This window comes from Parasteatoda tepidariorum, chromosome 10, assembly GCF_043381705.1.
Source record: "Parasteatoda tepidariorum isolate YZ-2023 chromosome 10, CAS_Ptep_4.0, whole genome shotgun sequence".
Taxonomy (NCBI): domain Eukaryota; kingdom Metazoa; phylum Arthropoda; class Arachnida; order Araneae; family Theridiidae; genus Parasteatoda; species Parasteatoda tepidariorum.
This window is the reverse complement of record NC_092213.1, coordinates 5,209,616-5,228,603: the sequence shown is the minus strand read 5'-3', so window position 1 is coordinate 5,228,603 and position 18,988 is coordinate 5,209,616. Positions and strand designations below refer to the sequence as shown.

General features: G+C 29.4%; 1 protein-coding gene across 5 annotated transcripts; it reads right to left on the bottom strand.

Annotated features, from left to right (window-relative positions):
- Positions 1-343: 343 nt before the first annotated feature.
- LOC107454268 (E3 ubiquitin-protein ligase rnf146) lies at positions 344-17,991 on the bottom strand. Of its 5 annotated transcripts, none has more exons than XM_071186208.1 (6): positions 17,867-17,985; positions 11,224-11,265; positions 9,855-10,000; positions 7,760-7,929; positions 5,824-6,008; positions 344-402 (listed from the first exon to the last, which is right to left on the bottom strand). In XM_071186208.1, exons 2-6 carry the CDS (start codon positions 11,252-11,254, stop codon positions 389-391), a joined length of 546 nt encoding a protein of 181 aa, XP_071042309.1. In that variant the 5' UTR covers positions 11,255-11,265; positions 17,867-17,985; the 3' UTR covers positions 344-388. The 5 variants fall into 5 exon arrangements, with proteins under 5 accessions (XP_071042309.1, XP_071042310.1, XP_071042307.1 ...); XM_071186209.1 differs by having other exon boundaries at positions 11,224-11,264; positions 17,807-17,967; XM_071186206.1 differs by lacking the exon at positions 344-402 and having other exon boundaries at positions 1,316-6,008; positions 11,224-11,264; positions 17,807-17,991.
- Between the last annotated feature and the right edge of the window lie 997 nt (positions 17,992-18,988).

Sequence of the window (18,988 nt, the reverse complement as noted above, 5' to 3'; positions counted from 1 at the left end):
AATTTTAGTAAAGTAACAAAAATCCTTTATTACACCTTGTAATAAAATTTTTTTTTCATCACCATCGCTTTGATAAAGAACAATAATTAATAAAAATTATTTTTCAAACAAAATTATCTTAAGGTAAACGATAAAAATTATTTAGATTTGCACAATCAGACATTGTATATGTGCAAAAAGTGAAATTAGCCATTAGGAGCAAACAATTTCCACTTATCTCATAATGAAACCATACGGGCCATATTTTTTCAGATTGTGGCCACTTACTATAATTAAAAGATCAAAAATGAGAACAATGAATTTTAAGAAATAAAAAAGAATACTAAATTAGAAACACACCATCTGCTGTAAATTCTTCAAATTTTATTCCAAATCAAACAACTTCTTTTTAATTCGTTGAGGCTGAAAATAAATGACACGAATAAAAACCTCATAGTAGTCATAAATGAAATGTTGAAATTTGTACATCAATCACAAACAAAACATTTTTTTAACTGCATTATCTTTAAAGTAATATAAAATTTTACAGCAATTTATATAATGCTATTTCCTTTAAAAAAAATTTTTTTTTTTTTTTTTTTTTTTTTAAAAAGAATGATAAAGGAAGGTGCATAAGAATGAGTGATTCTTTAGGAGTGAAATAGGTTAACAATATTTTTAGTTAAGAATAAGGTAAAAAAATGTACACGCTTTAAAAAATGCTAAAAAGATGCATTTTTTTTTTAAAAATGTAAATAAAAAGTTTTTTTTCTTCTCAAATTTTAAAAAAAAAATGGTGTCAGTTTTAAAGAGATTGAAAATAACGTTTGGAGCATAAATGACTGTCCGAATCTTGTTACGTGAATGTCGACTTTGTGTAGAGGGTTCATTATGGTTTACTCACAGGGAATAAAAAACATGCCTGTAACGAGGACAGGTTTTTGAAAACTATTACTTGCTCCATTTTTGCATTTCAAATATACACTTTACACAAATTTAAAAATTACTTAATCAAATTTATTAAAATATAAACAAATTAAAAATAAACGTATATTATGATATAATGTTCTTGGTACATTTATACTGGGGATGCACAAACAGTTTGACGAATGAGTCACAAAAACTAGAAAATACCACACTAATATCCAAGCTAGATAACGTAAAGTCAGAATCATATAAATGTAGGGCGCACTTAGATACCATTTAATAGTAAAATATATTACTCATACAGTCAGTAACTCATTTACTTAAAAATAAATATACGTATTTGATGTAAATAAATCTAAAAAATAGAGGAACAAGATTGAAAAGCAATTTACAAACAAATACAAGAGAGTACTGAGAAAATTGATTTTTTATTTACCTCAAAAAATTAACATTTACAATTATTCAGAAAACAAAACTACTAACTGTACAGTAAAAACAAAACAAGTATTTTTATTTAATTTAAAATATTGATGACAGCATCAACCAAAAAAATATTCAAGTTCAATTAGAAAATAAAAATATTTTAATATCAAAGATCAAAAGAAGGTGGCGCAATAATTTTTAGATAAATTATAATAACCTATAAGTTGTTAAAATTTATTTTGATAAAACTTGTCATGTTATTTCTTTTGAAATTTATGTTGCATATTTTATTGTATGTTGAATCATAATTATAATCATGTTAAAACAATAAATTTTAAGCTCTAATCACTATAGTGGCAACACGCCTCTTTTTAGGAATATTGTGACAACACTGAGAGGCAAAAACACTTTTTAGTTAGCAATGCTGCTTACACTCTGACAGATTAGGTTAGGTTTGGGTGAGGGGCAAAGCTGCTAACTTTTTGATTTTCGATTGGAGCCCAAAATAAAGCGTTTGATTGTTAGATTTCTTTGATAATTTGATTTTCCTTGTAAAGTTACAAAAAAAAAAAAAAAAAAAGCTAGCGCAGGTGTTAAAATGCTCCTTTGAGCAAGGTGTTCATTGAAAAGGGATATTGCCCATTTGGATCTAAAAAAATTAGAGATCTTGTTCTGCAAGATTTTAGTTAACTCAGATAAACGACATTGCATAATCGACTTTTTTTCAAATCAGTTTTAGATTGCCAAAAGGTCCAATAACCAGCACAAATTCCCCATCACTTTCTTTGAATTTTGAAATTTATACATTTATTTTATAACTCAACTATGTATATTTGATAGACGCTGATGGACACAATTGGTGTGCATACAGAGCAAGGTGCATGTTAAATTTGTCATGGCTGAAAGTTAGTTGTGGAGTGAAAGTTTGAAGAGAGGCATGTCAGCACTGCCAGAGTAAAAATTATGTGGTATTCCCTACCACAGCTGTTAAAAGATAGAGCTCTAAAAATAGGGTCAGGTGCTTGGCCAGCTCTGGGTGATGTGTATATATATTTAATCTACAAGATTCTGAACTTTAGAATAATAAGACGGTTAGAAATTGAAACTCTCTTAAATACTTAAAAGTTCTTCATAAATGTAAAAATGACTTAAAAATTCAAATTGAATTAACTATATAAAAACGTGTTTAAGACTGAGAAGAAAAATTGTGGAATTTAAATGTTTATTTGAATAACGAAAAGATTTCGCTAATTGTAGTAATTTCTTTTTTATTAACTTAAAGATTGCTTTTGAATTTAAAAGAATGCTTTTGAGTTTAAAAGATTTTGAATATATTTCTCTTTCATATTCATCATGGAAATTGCAGGTGTTTTAATAGCAAGCTTGTTCTCAGTGAGTACTTGAGCATTTATTTAAGTGACTAATAATTTTATGTCTCTACAATGAATTTCAAAAGGCAAAAACTTAATTCTATTCTATTTGCTTACACTATATTCATCATCATAGCTGGCCAGACTACCCATTATGGGTCAAAGCATTCCTTTGAAGATTTCTCCATAATGACTATCTTTATCTTTGATATCCAATTCTTTTCATTAATTGCAAGAAAATCAGACCCCACCGAATCAGCCAATCTCAACAGCAGCCTTCCTCGTTTACACTACATTAATAATTCCAAAATCTTCAGATTTTTTTATATAATAATACGGAGGATTTTATTCAAAATTTTAAACTCTTCAGGATGCTTAGTTTGATGTATTCAACCTATTTTTTACACTTAATTAAGATTTGATAATGGCATTCACCATTTAAAAACAAATGGATCCCATAATTGCAAAATTTGAATAATTCAATTGAAATTATAATTTTTATAATCTCTTTTCAATGCTGAAAATTTCCACTTTTTTTCATACCATTTTGTAAATACAAATTTATAAAACATATCATAATACATTAATACTTAAGACGGTTTAGTTTGTTCTATTGAAAACTGTTAAGATTTTGGAGTAGATCATGGGCAGAAAGTGTGCCCTCAAGTTAAAGAGAGAAAGCTTTAACAGGGTTCCCACTCTATGATGAGATTGAAATTCAAGGACTTTCCAGGACTTTTCAAGGACCTCAACAAAATTTTCAAGGACCTTAATCTAAGACCAATTTTAAAAATTATTCTCTTCTATTTTACTAGAAGCAACAATGCTTGTTGTGGCAATAATTAATTTCAAATATAATACCTAAATGCTTTGCCTATATAGAGAGAAGAGAGTATATGTATTATGGACTAAAATTTATATTTTTTTAAAAACAACCCTACTGGTTTTACATATTAATTCACAAAATCATTTTCAGCACAATCTATAACTAATGGTAATGAGGTGTTAATGGTGAAATCCTTTAATCCTGTGTATTTCCATGTGAAGGCTGCATGAAAGACAGAGCTAAATCTTAGGTATTCCATATTCCATGACTATTCCATAACCCCCTCCTCTCCTCTATTAAACATCGTTTCTGAAATTATTCATCCATAATTTACACAACCTTCTCTAAATGTTATGCAGCAACAATTCTTTCTGAAAATAAAAATTAGAAGGAACATATCCCATTTTCACCATGTTTAAAAGCATTATTCGTTATGTGTAATCCACAACTGCCAATGAATATGACCTGGTGGGAATATTTCTCTTTTAATTCACACTGAAGCTTCTAATAGAATTTCCAATTGACATAGGGTCCATCCATGGATAATTGAAGTATTTTAGAGAGCTTTTAACCATCATCCATGCATTTGTAAAAAGAGGACAAAATATTTTCTGCAGTTCCATGACCCATAAATTGGGAGGTAAGATACTTAGTGCAAACTTTATTATCAATTCCTTACCATAATGTCCATCTGCTTAGATTGTAGAGACTGATTTAACGTCTCATCAAAGAGTACAGTGTAGCAATCAACATTCTTCAGCTCATTTATAAGAATCCCTTTGAAGTATAGTGCCAATCCAAAGGAGCCCAAATAGGCTCACTTTGTGGCACTACAAAAAAATTGTCTCGCTATACAGCTATCAGCAAACATTTTGGAGAACAATTTACTAATCCCTTCACAGGAGTTACATGAATAATTACTAGTGATGCACTTCAGACTCCAGAGAATTTCAGCATCAAGCACATTCCTTTTGACCAGATAAGAAGACAATGTTACCTCGGCCACTAAAGTTTCTGTTTCACATGGGGCACACGATGTTGAAGGAGTATTTACACCAGATGAATTAGATGTTGATGTCTTTGGAAAAAGAGAACTCAGGGCATGAGACTGCTTTTTTGTTTTACCTTTCTTTCATGTGTGATTTCAGAGCAGATTCTTCCATTTTAGCGTTATCGATCTCCTTCATGCATAATCGGCACTTGGCACTGAACTTCTTTTCGGGCATCGATAAAATCCATTCTTTATAAGCTTGATTATCCATCCATTGGGGATTAAAATAGCACTTCCTAGGCATAACTAGTCTAAAATACATAACACAAATACGAAGCCGTGCCTTTGCGAATACGCTTTACAATAAAGTTTGGACAAGTGCAGATGGTAAAACGGCAAATTTATTGAAAACTACAAGGTACATATTGTTACGAAATTCGTGAGTATTCCAGTTTCGATAAGAAAAAGAAGATTTAAGCATATGCGACAGAAGATGAAGTTGAGTCTCGCCCCGAACGCATCGATTGTCTGGAGTGCTCCGCGCGCTTAGCAGACACCAAGACGCTAGGTCCGGTTAGAAACAGTGGCGTTAAAAACCACGTGAGAGAGCTCGGGAACAAAACAGAAAGAACGAGAAAGATCCGCGGGTGTTTTATAAAAAGGGCCGTCTGCAGTATTCGACAAATTCAAGGACCTATCAAGTTTTTCAAGGACCTAAGACGTTTTTCAAGCACTTTCAAGGACCTAAATTTAGCAAAAAATAATTCAAGGACTTTCAAGGACTCTCAAGGACCGTGGGAACCCTGTTTAATGTCAAGAGATAACTATCAAGATAAAAAAAGAGATAGTTTAAAACTTGAAAAATAACTTTTAGGTTAAGAGGCAACTTGATGAATATATTCAGTACACTTCCTCATATAAAATAAAGAGATATATTTTCAGCAACAAATATTTTTTACCTAAAAATAGTTTGTTTAATTCAGTTATTTGGATTGAAAATTTAAATTCGATTAGAGAAATTTTAAAACACATTGCAGATCTATTTAAAATAGTCTATTAATCATTACTGACTATTTAGAAACATTTTAAAGATGTCAGTTTTTGTGAACACTTGAATTTTCTGGTTTCACTTCACGACATACACAAAATAAACATCACCCAATCACAGAAAACATTTTTTCAACTCCCTGACGGAATGTCCTGAATGTTATTGGTAGATGATTTTTCATCAGGCAAATGTGTGAGGTTACCACAACATTCTACAGAACAAGTTGCATTTTCATCAGGTTGATCAGAAAGAGTCATACCAGCCAGATTCAGAGAGTCAACAGAGGCAGCATCTAGGTTATCACGGACACCGGCCACTCCTTTTTTGGGTATAGAAACTAAATCTCTTTTGATGCGCCTCTTCCTAGAAGGGTCACATCGTCTGAATTGCAGCTCCTTTGGGAAATCAATTACATAAAGAAATCCAGCAATAAGAACCTCACATCTAAAACAAAAACAAAAAAAATTATGCTTCTGCTTAAATAGTTACAGTTTTAGAGATATTTTTTTAACAGACGTAAAATTACAAAAGTCCCAACTTTCCAAAATAGCTATCTGTAATCAGAAACACAATAACATGGAAACTTGTGTACAGTTAATGTTTACGAAATTCACAGGAATGATGAGAATATGTTACCGTGAATGATCAAAATCAAGAAATTTGTGGACTTTCACCGGTGAATGTCAACAATCACATAGTCGTTTTGGCGAATGTCCGAAATATTTGTAATATCCGATTTAATATTAATTTATTCGTTCATATTATTATATTTATTCAATATTTTAATATCTGTTGAGTATAGATTAGAAGAAACATCAGTGTTCGAAGTACCGGTTAAATGCATACAGTGGCACTTGATCTTAAGGAAATATTGATGTAGGGCATACCGGGCAGTGGCACTGAACCTCAAAAAACATCAGAGTAGAGCACACCGGGAAAATGTATACCGGGCAGTGGCACTAAACTAGTATATATTTCGTACATTTACCAAAGCGACTATGTGATTATCAACATTCATTGGTGGAAGTCAACAGCCACCCATTTCGATCATTCACAGTAACATATATAATACTTAGTTTCAAATAGGAATAAAATATTAATACAATTTAGCATGAATTTACTATTAAACAAACAAAAGCATCACTTAGATAAAGGTACTAAATTAAAAATTATATAATATTAAAACTTTATACTTCGTTAATGAAATGTTAAAATTAAACTGACTGCATAAAATCAATATTCTAGTTTTTGGTTAAATAAGAACTTGTTCTCAATGCCTTTTTCTCATCTTGCACTTGAACTATTAAAAATTTTTGCACACAGAATTTCATACAACTAATGGAAAAATAAAAATTTTGCCTTACTTTTTTTCTTTATTAGACCATTTTGAAATATAATAATTTACATACAACTCCTTTCATTATTTCTTTAGACAAAACTTTCAGTATCATTGAAATCTGACTATGAAAAAAATCACAACTTAAAGAATATATTCATTAATAATGCATAAGAATATTATCAACTTAATGATTTATTTTTAAAAAAAGCAATTAGTTTAATCATGATTTAAATCATGGCAACATTGCTTGTGTCATTTCTTTTTCTATTTTTAAATAAAAGTTATTAGTTTTATTTTAGTATTTTCTCAACAACTCAATAGGAATCGAACCCCAACCATGTATTATTCAATTAGTAGAAGCTTAATAATTTGTTCTGAAAAGTCAAATATTATTCACATAGAGCTAATGGAAAATTAATAGTAAGTCAAATAATATTAAATATTAATTAGTAAATTAATACTTATTTAAATGTTTAAAAATAATAAATCATTTTAATTTTTTAAGCATACTAAGTAATTTTAAAACATCCCTAGCAGCAAAATATCTTGACTCAATAAGGACTCAAAGGGCCGTTATTTTTCCGATATCGGTCCTATATAGAATTATCTGATTCACCCGATATTTCATATTCATTTTTCAGCCAACATAGGCTCTATATTGGCCCCCATAAAGGCCGATATTGGCCCTACATAGCACCCATATTAAAAATCTAGACATCCCAATATGGGTCCCTAGGTGCATGTTCACATAGGCGCCATACTGAACCGATTTTGAGCCAAACTGGAGTAGAGATAAAATCATTGCTAGGGATTGATCATTCATCATGCATATTCTTAAACTAAAAGAGAATCATACTGCTCTTCTCCCTCCTTGTATGCAGCTTCAATTTCAAAACTAGTTCGATCATCATACTGCCACCAACCATTTCTGCCTTCATAAAACCATTGATAGGAACCCTCAAATGCTACTTTTGATGGCGTGTTCTCAATTAACTGAGGATTATCCAAATAATTAGAGGGAATTTCCTAAAAATTTAAATACTTCATCAAGAACTTTATATATATATATATNTGTATGTATATATATATATATATACACACACATTACCAATTATAAAGGATAAACCAATTTTTTTAAAAAAATAAACAATTTTGTTTTCTGATTAGGTTGGCATTTTATTTCATATCATAAAAATTAATTAGCTTTAAAAATTGAGAAATTGTTTGTTTATTTGAGAAGCTTTTTTCTTGTTAATTTTGTCTTTTTTAACATTAAAATAAAAAAAACATAAATTATACTGAAATTAAATATCTTAAAATATACCATTTTCATATTATAAAAAATTTTAAGATACGATTTAAACCTATACGATTTTTTTGATATCATTAATAATTTTATTAAATCATTAATAATTTTATTAATATTATAAAATAGGGGTGCACAACCTTTTTGAGTGAAGGGCCACCTGCACATCAGGTTTACCAACGGAGAGCCTAAGCCATATTTTGACATACTGAATAAAACCACTGTAGTATAAAATGAGATTTAACATTTATTTGCTAATATACTTCAGGATCAAAAAACCATTTAGATATACAATAATATTAGCACAAAGAAAGCGTGTAAGAAATTGATTAGTTATATGTGTGACTCAACTTTGAGGCTCATAATAATATTGTATTAAAAATATCAAGATTTTCAAAACCATGTGAAAACACAAAGTAAAAATTGCTGAAAAATAACTTTTGACTCAAGATGAAATCGGCACAAATTAAGCATGTCCAAATTAGATTTAAAGTGCAATTCATAACTTATGAGTCATAATAGTGTAATAAATGCATCTGGACTTAAAAAACCATCTTGAAATAAGTACAAAAAATAAGTACATCACTCAAATTTATGTTTTAATTGGAAAAAATAAAGCAAGTCAAAAAGAGATTGAAATTCGGGCATTTGTGAATTGAACCAGTTTTAAAAAAAAAACTGATCAATAATTAAATCAATAATTTAAAACTGATCAATAATTGATTCCATAACAATAACCACCGAAAAAGCTGTGGAGAAACAGGAGAGATTTCCAATAAAATCTGTGCAAATTGAAAGCTTCAAAAAATTACTATGCAAATGTGTGATTCAAAATTTTCAACATTTTCTTATTTTTTAAAAAGTGTTTAGATGCTTTAGCAGATCGCACATCAGTTGACAGTCAGCAGGGTGAGCATCCCTATCACAAAGTCCCTATCGTCATACTGTTTTCTGATTTTCATGATCTCATTTTTGTTCCCAGGCAAAGTCATTTTGCAACATAAGTTACCCATGGAAGAAAAAGCTTTTAGGGCTCTTAAAAATAAAAACCAAAAATATTCACCTTTAAGTATGCTATACACACCAATGAACAGCTGAAAAGATAAAGGTTCTAAGTGACTTTTAAATGAGCTTGAGTAAAATTGATTTAAAATTTATATGTTAAGCGTAGAAAAGAAAATCACACTTTGTCTTTAATTTATACTTGACAGTTTACAATTCCAAAATCTAAAAATCCATAAAGCTCATTTAAACTACAAAAAGCAAGGCATTTTAAGATTACTTATCTACTGTATATTGCCAAATGCACTATTTTCGAAAAAGAAAAAAAAAATTTTGTACTTGGCACCTTCACTCATTTCTAAGAAATTTAAAGACTTCTAAAAAAAAATGAATGTTTGCAGTTAAAAAAGACTAAAAAGAGAAGTTTTCCCAAAAAAATCTCAATTTTTTAAAAAAAAAAGTCACTGAAAACCTTCAAACACTTCATTAAATGAGAATCCTGAAATTGAAGCAGAAATTTTGAAACTGTTATATATTTGCAAAAATTCTTCAGCTAAAAATAAAAGGTCCAGCTTATGCATTTTGGGAACCATTTCTAAAATATAGACTGTAACATTAACAGTTCAATATTTTAAACGCTTACCTGTCGGCACATGGCACACCGCTTACTTTGATGAGTGACTCCTTTTACACATAAAAAGCAAAATACATGGCGACAAGGTAACATAACCGGCTGTACGCATGGCTGGAGGCATACAGCACATTCAATTTTATTTACAGTCTCTAATGCTGGAATAAAGATGGCATTTAGTTTAAAAATGTCTAAAGCAATGACTTAAATATGCATGATAAATAAAAAAAATATGAATAAAAGGGCAAAATCTTTTATGCAATTTTAAAAATAAAGAACCACAAAATTCATTATTCTGCTATTAAAACAAATCAAATTACATACATGATCTCAAAAAAAATATTTAGAAAATTAATAACAGTTAGTAAAAGATAATAAATTAGTATTGTAATCAGAATGTTATCATTTTAATAAAAATATCAAAATGAGATTTTATAATTTAAACTGTGCGGATATGAATCTTGTTATTTTATTTTAAAATTGAGTTAATACAAATTGTTGATGTTTGATTTAAAAATTCTGTGGACACAAATCCCGATGTTTAACTTTGAAATCGCATTATTATGAATTCCAATGCATAATTTCTAAGTCACTTGGACACAAATTATAATCTTTTCTTTTAAATCAAGCAAATACGAATCTCAATATTTAATTAAGAAATTGCCTAAATACGAACATCACTGTTAGATTTTAACATCGCGTGAATACGAATTTCAATGTATAATCTCCAAGTCACTTGAACACGAATCATAATCAGAGCTTTTAAATCCTATGAATAACTAAACAGGGTCCTAAATTAGAATCACTTTGTGATTTTGAATCATGTGAACACGAATCAAGTGAATGTAATTTTAAATCATGTTTGCATCGGTATGAAAAAGCGTAAAAAGTAATTTTTTTCCCTCAGGAATTCAAGAAAAATTTTACACACACAGATTTTTTTATTCATTATTAGTATAAGTAGGAAAAAAAACAACAAAAAAAACAGAAAAACTCATCCCTGAAAGTCGAATACAACTGATGTAATCACGAGAAAAGTGCAGCTGCACAAAGCAGAATTAAAATTCTCATATCAATCACTGCCACAGTGGCCTGTGCGCCAGAATAAAGGACTCTTAACGAATTTTTTTTTCTTCTTTTCTAATAACATAAAAAAATTTCCACAAGGGTGACATATTTTCTGCGAACCGCCTTTATGCGTTAATGTATATTATACATATTTGTATCTTAATGAGTAAAAATAATTCTAAAATCAAATTCATACTAAAAAAATGCAACAAAAGGAACAAAGTAATCTTTAATAAAGATTACTCATAAAATTATATATATTACTTTATAAAGATTCTTTATAAATAAATATTCTTAGAAAGTGAACACTTACAACTATCTGCTTCAGCTTTATTCTCTTCCATATTGAATAAACTAGAATGAGAAAAATATGAAATTTAATTAAAAAATGAAACATAATTTAAATTTTTTTAAAAAAAGTTAAAATTTATCAATATGAAAAACTTAAATGCTAAAATTATGACATGATACTTAACTAAATTGCATAAAAATAGGCTGAAACTCGCAGATAAGAATAGTTTTCGAATCCTGATTCACCTAATAACTGCATGAAAATAAATTTATTTGTTGTCATTAAACATCCCCCACAAGAAAATCAGCAAAGTAAAGCACAGTAACTCAGCGCAGTCAACACCAAATTTCATAATTTTTCTTCGAGCACACTAATCCTATCAAATACACCAAAAGTGGTAGTGGGAACATGAAAAAAAAATTGTTCTTAGGGGAAAATGTTAATTCAGAGTTTCAAATTGCAATACTGCTCTAATGGACCTGAAAATTTAAATTTTCAGTTTATAGCCAGTGGCCGGTAGACTAACGTAGTAGTCCCTTTTTCCTCAAACTTAATGAGTCTGACCGATATAGATAGGCCCTTTTCCTTTAACGGTCACCTTTTGCAAACTTTTTATTTATTTGTTTTCTTTTTTTTGCTTGGATTAAATTATATTTCTTTTTAAAAAATCATATTAAGAATAATCTAAGGCCATAAAGTTAATTAAACAATAAAAATAATATAAATATGTGGCAACATTTAGTTAGACTTAATGACTTTGTATAAAAAAAATTAGGGTAGCAAAATTCACTTAATGTATGCATTACAACTTTGAAATAAGTGAATTTTAAACGAACTTTCTTTTAACATGAATCTTTACATCACCAATTGTTGGGGATTCTGAAGGATCAAAATTTTGAATCGAAACATAAGACATTTTAATGAAAATCCTGATTTCCAGAATCTTTCTGCATTGATTTACTCTTATCATTAAACAATGTTCAGAAAAAGAGAGAGAAAAGATGAAAGAGACTAGATAGAATATTTAATTTAAGTCGCCATTTTTTTGTTAACTTGCCGCGTGGCGAGTGCTTAGTTTCAGGTCTATCTTGGGGCAAGTGTTGGATCAATTTTTACTAAAAATTTTATTTCAAATATTACAATATTACTTCTCTTGCTTTTAAATTCTTTGTTTTCTCTATAAGTAGATGGAGTCCTTATAAATGTGCAGGTCAATAGATGGATAAAGAGGTAGAAAAATTATAGTCTGCTCAATATCACAGTTTTTTTTTTTCTGAATATGGTGACTACCTTTCCTCTAAATTATTTATTTTTCTAAATTTTTAAAACATCACTTGGTTTGCTAATTTACTTTATTTCTCATAAAACTTAACTTTGGAAAATTTAGAATGTTTTAAATGATATATTATTTTTAAAAGGTACCCCCTTTAAGTAAAAAGACAGCCAGAAATTTAAGAGTCTTTTGGACTCGTAGTTGCTAAAGTCTAGCGAAATCACTGCTAATGTTTCAAAGAGTTTATGAAATGTCATGGTATGGAATTGTCGCCCATAATTATAAGAAATGAACCATAGGGTACATTTCCATATCATTACTTTTTTATGGTGGTAAAAGTTTACAATCAGGTGTTACTTTTATTTTTAGAGATTTTTTTCAAACAATAAAAATGAAAATAAACCAAGAACATATCACACAACGGTAGACAAAAATTGTGATAACCGGAAGTTGAAGTCAATAAAAGCAAAGAATATAATGATAACCAAAAACTGCATTTCAGCAATAATCGAACGGAATTTGTTTAACTTAGGGTCACCCGATTATGCACTCTAACCTTCAAGGTAAATACAATCGTGAATGGGACAATGAGATTTTGTACTTGCAAAAATTTGAGAAAGAATATGTAGGTAAAAATTCAAAAAGGAACCAAACAAAAAAAAAAAAAACTTTTTTTTTTTCAGATTGGACTCCTCTTGAAAAAAATTCATCCTTATAACCAAGTGGGTTTTTTAAAATTTCATAATTTTCAATTTTTTTTTTAAATTATTAACTTATTATTGTATAAGTTCAACTCTGTAATTTTTTATACTAAGTTATATGAAGCCAAACATATTTCACTAATCTGATTCCTCAAACCAAATTTAATACAAATAAACTAAATATGTGGGGGGGGGGGGGAAATNGGGGGGGGGGGGGAAATAGAATACATAGTTAAAAAAACATTGTTAAATTATACTTATCCGTAAAACAAATTATGGTATAATATGCTTACACATTACTTTTATTGCATAATTTATTTGGATTACAAATCCTTCAGGGTTTCTTAAAATATATAAGGAATATTTTCTAATTTTTGATTAATTCAGTGCAAACTGTGAGTAATGCTGAAGCTGGACTGCAAAGAAAACTTTCTATTATGTTTAAATATTTTTATTAAAAAAAAATAAAGTGTGACTTTTTGATTAAATAAGTTCAAACTGAGAATATTGAAACTGAACTGAAAACTTTCTTATTATATTTTAAACTTTTAATAAAAAGAAATAAAGTAAGACTTTTTGATATTTTAAATTTAATAAAAATATTATGACATGAGATTAAGTTTATATTTTACATTTTAACGAGCATCCAAACTGTATTTTATATATATTATTTGTAAATCTTATTTTGATTTCCTAATACTTCATTTGATAAAAATTTTATTAATTACAAAACAAAGATTAAATTATCTAGTCAACATAAAATAAAATTATTTATTAATGAAATTTGCATAAATATTTTAGATATCGGTTGTTTGGGGTAATTTCATTCATACATAATTATTAACGAAGTTTAATGAACATGTCTAAATGTTCATTAAAGTCTTAAACTATATGCTTAGAAACAGGGATGAGATTAGCCAAAAGGCAAAAAAGCTGAATTTGCACGTCAGTAAATTTTACGCAAACGCAACCCTTTAATAATAAATTCCAGACAGTTTAAGGTTATAAATAATGTGTTGACATACAATTATGTACTAATCTATTATTATATAAATGATTACATTGATACTTAACATTTAGTGAAAATAAAAATTACCATATGAGAAAATAAAGCTGGAAATTATATTTTTCCTCAGTTTACATAAGAGATAATTGTTACTTGAAAAACTACCTTGTTTAGCAAATTAAAACTACTGAGAATATATATTAATATTTCATTTCTTTTAATAAATACTGTTATGTGATTTATAGCAAATATATCAGTAATATTACTTTTTAAATTATATTGGAAAAAAAAACTTTAACAATGGACCGAATCATTATGTTCATATTATAGTCTAATCTAACTACAGCCCTCTGAAACATATCAATAACAGTGAAGTAGAAATATATAGTAACTCCTTAACATACAAAAATTGCTATTTTAGTTTGAAAAATTACATGACAATCAGCAACTGTTTAGATAATTGTTTTTTATTTGATAAGAATTTTGCATTTTATAGCATAAATAACAGCAATTATAAATAAAATTTTGATGATGAGTTAATTAACTCTTTTTCCCCCCAAAAAATTTTTTTAATTAAATCCCTTTTTAAGTGATTGCTTTTGTTTGCTATATCTTTTATGTTTGCTATATTTAGTCGTTAGTCCATCTTCAAACATCTTGTGACAAATCCTATTTTTTCTTCTTTGCAAGCACAGAATGTAAGTTTTGAATATATTCCCTTCCAGTTTCTCTGATGTTGTAACACTTACATATACTAATAATCGTCGTTAGAAAAACAGTCACCTTTATAGTAACTAATTTTAAAAAAAATTACTTCTTACAAGAATCGCGATAGTTGATCTTAAAATTGCGTGAATATGAATAACAATTATGGATTTTGAAATCACATGAATATGAAACTAGATATACGATTTTGAAAATGAGAAAATACAAACTGGGATATAGAATTTTTAAAACGCGTAAATACAAATCACGATTCATAATTTTTAGATCGCGTAAATACGAATCATGATGCGTAATTTTTAGATTGCATAAATAAGAATTATGATGCATAATTTTTAGAATGCGTGAATGCGAATCCCAATGCCTTATTTTAAAATCACGTATAAATACGAAAATCAATGTTTGATATTATAAGCCGCATGAGCAAATCAAGACATTGAATTTTAAACTTGCGTGAATACAAATCGCTACATAGGTTTTTAAAATGGTGTAAATACGAATCACAATATCGGATTTTTAAATCTCGTAAATAAGAATCGCAAGGTACAATATTCAAATCGCGTGAATCAGAATCACAACACGCAAATATGAAAAGGTATGCTTGATATTAAAATCGTGTGAATAAGAATCGAGATATTAGCAGATTCCAGGCTTGGGACCTCTAAAAGGCTTGTCAGAAGCAGTTTCGTTTGAACTACAAAAATCGGATCTATCTGGAGAGCGGGTAAAAAATTCGGAAAATCTTATCTGCTGCGAGTATAAGGGGAGAAAATAGGTAAAATAAGTAAAAATGAGAAATGATTGGTAGCTATGTAGTTTGAATTTTCCGTTTCTCTTTGAAAATCGGTGAATTTTCTGAAAAAGCGAAATACTTATGAAAATAAAGTGAAATTTTTAGAAAACTCTGAATATTTGATAAAAAAGCTGAAATTCAAGTGATAAAAGTGAAAAAAGCGGAAATCAGCTAAAAAGCGGAAAAATTTCATCCCTGTTAGAAAACAAATATTCCAATTTTTTTTTCATTTATATAAAAACAAAAAATATAATAATGATAAAAGTTGCTATTTTATGGATGGTTGACCGTGTGAAGCTAAGCACAGATGCCACTAAGGGTTAAAACTCATTGTAACATTTCTAGGTTACTACCTCTGACAGATTTTTACGTCTAAGCTTGTAAAACAAGCATCCAATATTATTATAATGTATAGTGTTTACAATATAACACATCCTTTACACTTAAATTTCAGTAACACAAATGAATTCAGAAGCATGCTATGATGCTGTCCAAAAAAAATAAACAACAGTGCTATTTTACATTAATATAGCCAGATAAGGCATAACATTCAAAACACAGCACCTTACACTTTATGTTGTGACATTAATTTTCTTAAATTTTTTTCAGGCTCACGGCCTGTTAGAATTTATAAATTACAGAAAACTCTTATGAATCGCAAAATCATGCGCAACTTTCAACACAAATCACAATAATAAATTTTCCTAGAATATGAAGCCTGTTCACACACCGCCTCGTAAGCATAACATAAGGGGAGGGATAGATCGGAAGTTTTCTAAATGCCTTTCAATTATAGGAAGCTTGTCATTGTTTACATTCAATCAATCATCCATATTATTCTAAGACATAAAAAGAATTTTTGCGTCTAAATATAGAAATGAACATAACATGTGCTACAAAAAGAGACATACATTTCATTTCATGAATGTATACAATGTTCCGAAAAATTCCATTAACTTTAAAGCAAATTATGTATTTATTTATAATTTAAAACTAATCAAAGAATGATTTCAGTAAGCTCATGGTTATGCAATTCATTATACATTTGGAAGGACGAAAAATGAATGCAAAAGTTATTTTCTTTCATACCTTTGAATTCCTTTGGTAAAAATCAAGCAATATTTTTTCAGCGTGTACAATATATCCAAATTCGGTCTTTTTATGAAAAAACCCACTTATCCTCACAAAAAGTTGAATTTTTATTAAAAACCTAATATTTGGCAAACCCCGTACCCTTCAAGTTGGTCTCTTTCTGTTAAGATTTTTATAGAAACTCGTTAGCGACTTTCCGATTGTCACCAAAATTTGGCGACTTCAAAAATCATGTCTAACTTTAAAGATGATAATTTAAGCAAACTATAATTTAATATAATTAAAACATACATTACATATAATTTGAGAGGTTTCATTTTGTATATTGAAAGCAATAAAACTGAAATAATTAAAAGAACAAATCTGGATCAGAAACAGTCTGAGCTAGTAAAAATTAGATAATAAATTAAATACTCTGAATTACTTAAAATGGATATTTCTATGTCATGATCAGCCATGCCAGCGTACAATTACCAAGGCACCAAAATAAAATTTAAATTTTTCTTTAAAAAAAACATGAAGTTCACCCAGGTCTGTATATAAGCCGGGAAGTTGCCAAGACTTGATTATTTTTCTGAAGATTGCTGTACAGAAATCTTCCCACTGTGAATGTTTAATTCTGAGCTCTTTTGCGACTTTTTTAAAAAAATTTTCCTGGCACCACTGCTTGAAAGTTGTCTAGACTTGATTATTCTGCAACAAAACACGATACGGAAATCTTCTCTTTTTTTTTTGGAGGTACCCTTTGTACACAATACAGACCTTTGGAGGTTCTTTAGAAAGGGGGCATATCATGTAATATCAATAAAGGGAAAATCTCCGTATCATGATCAGTGGCAGAATAATCGCCAAATCTTGGCAACTTCTGGGCAGTTGCCAAGTTTGAAACATTTTTTTTTTCAAAAAAATTGGTAAAGAAAGCGGTTAAACGATATTTTTTAAAGTAGTCAATAAAATAAATTACAATACGCAGCAAACACAATGCAAGAAACAAAAATGAAAGAAAACTTTAGTACCCAGGAAAAACAAGAAAGATTTCTTTATCGTATTATTAAATATTTAATAAAACATTTAACATAAATATCGTAAGAAGAAGCAACAATGAATACGAAACAAGCTTATTTCAAACAAAGAAAAGTTTAATATGTTTCAGACTTCAAAATAGAATGTAGATTATAGAACAGAAGTGTGCGACGAGCTCGTTGTATTAGCTTATAGCTTTGTATTTCCATTAATGCAGCTTAGGGTATTGACTTTGAGGCGGTTGATGGCTTGAAAGAATTTGTAGAGGGATTGAAGTTTGGCCCGAAGATTGAAGGACAAGTTCACGATATCAGTATATACTGGATTCTGAAAATCTAAGGATTGGTAAAGTTCTTTAAGAGCATTCTGGAATGATGGACATTCCAGAATGCTCTTAAAGAACTTTACCAATCCTTATCTTTCGACTTCGCAGTATGGACGGTATGGATCGGAAGAGGATTAATTCTGAGCCTGGCAATTAGTACATCGAGATTTCAGGTGATGATTGGTGAACGGTAATCTTGAGATCCATCATCAACCCTTCCATGAGTTCTTTGTTGAGCTTTTCGTTAAGGAAGGCTTGGCTAAGATGCGAAATGAAATTTTGGTTCAGCGTTTGTTTGGAAGGCTGGTCTGCGTGTGTTCATTTTCGTTATTCCTGTCTGAAATGGAATGAATGAGAGAGACCTAACTAACTGACTTGATTCGGCAATTTGGTCAAGAAGAGAGATTCTCCGACATTTTCAAAGTGTCTTTTGTAAGAGGTAGAGAGATCGAATGGCTCTCCTTTAGACAGCTATAGTGGTCGCTGCTTGTAGCACAATGTTTGGGGGATAAAAAGTGGCCAATCCCTTGGTTGTAAAGACAGATGCATGAGAAGGAAGACGTCCTGAGATCGTGTACCCTTTGGAGATATTTATTCCCTCTCCATTTTTTTTCGATGCCCACCTGGTGAATGACCTTTCGTTATACAGGCATCTGAACGGCATATTTGTTGGCCACTCTTTAGGTGGGCCAACGTAGCTCCCAAAGTAAGGTAGAATGGTAAATAGACAAGATAAATTTAAACATTTGAAGGGATTTGAGTTGGAAGGTGTTATTTAATAACTTTATCTTGAAAGATATTCTTGCTGGTCATGCATCTATGCATAAATGGAATAAGTGGAGTCATTTTA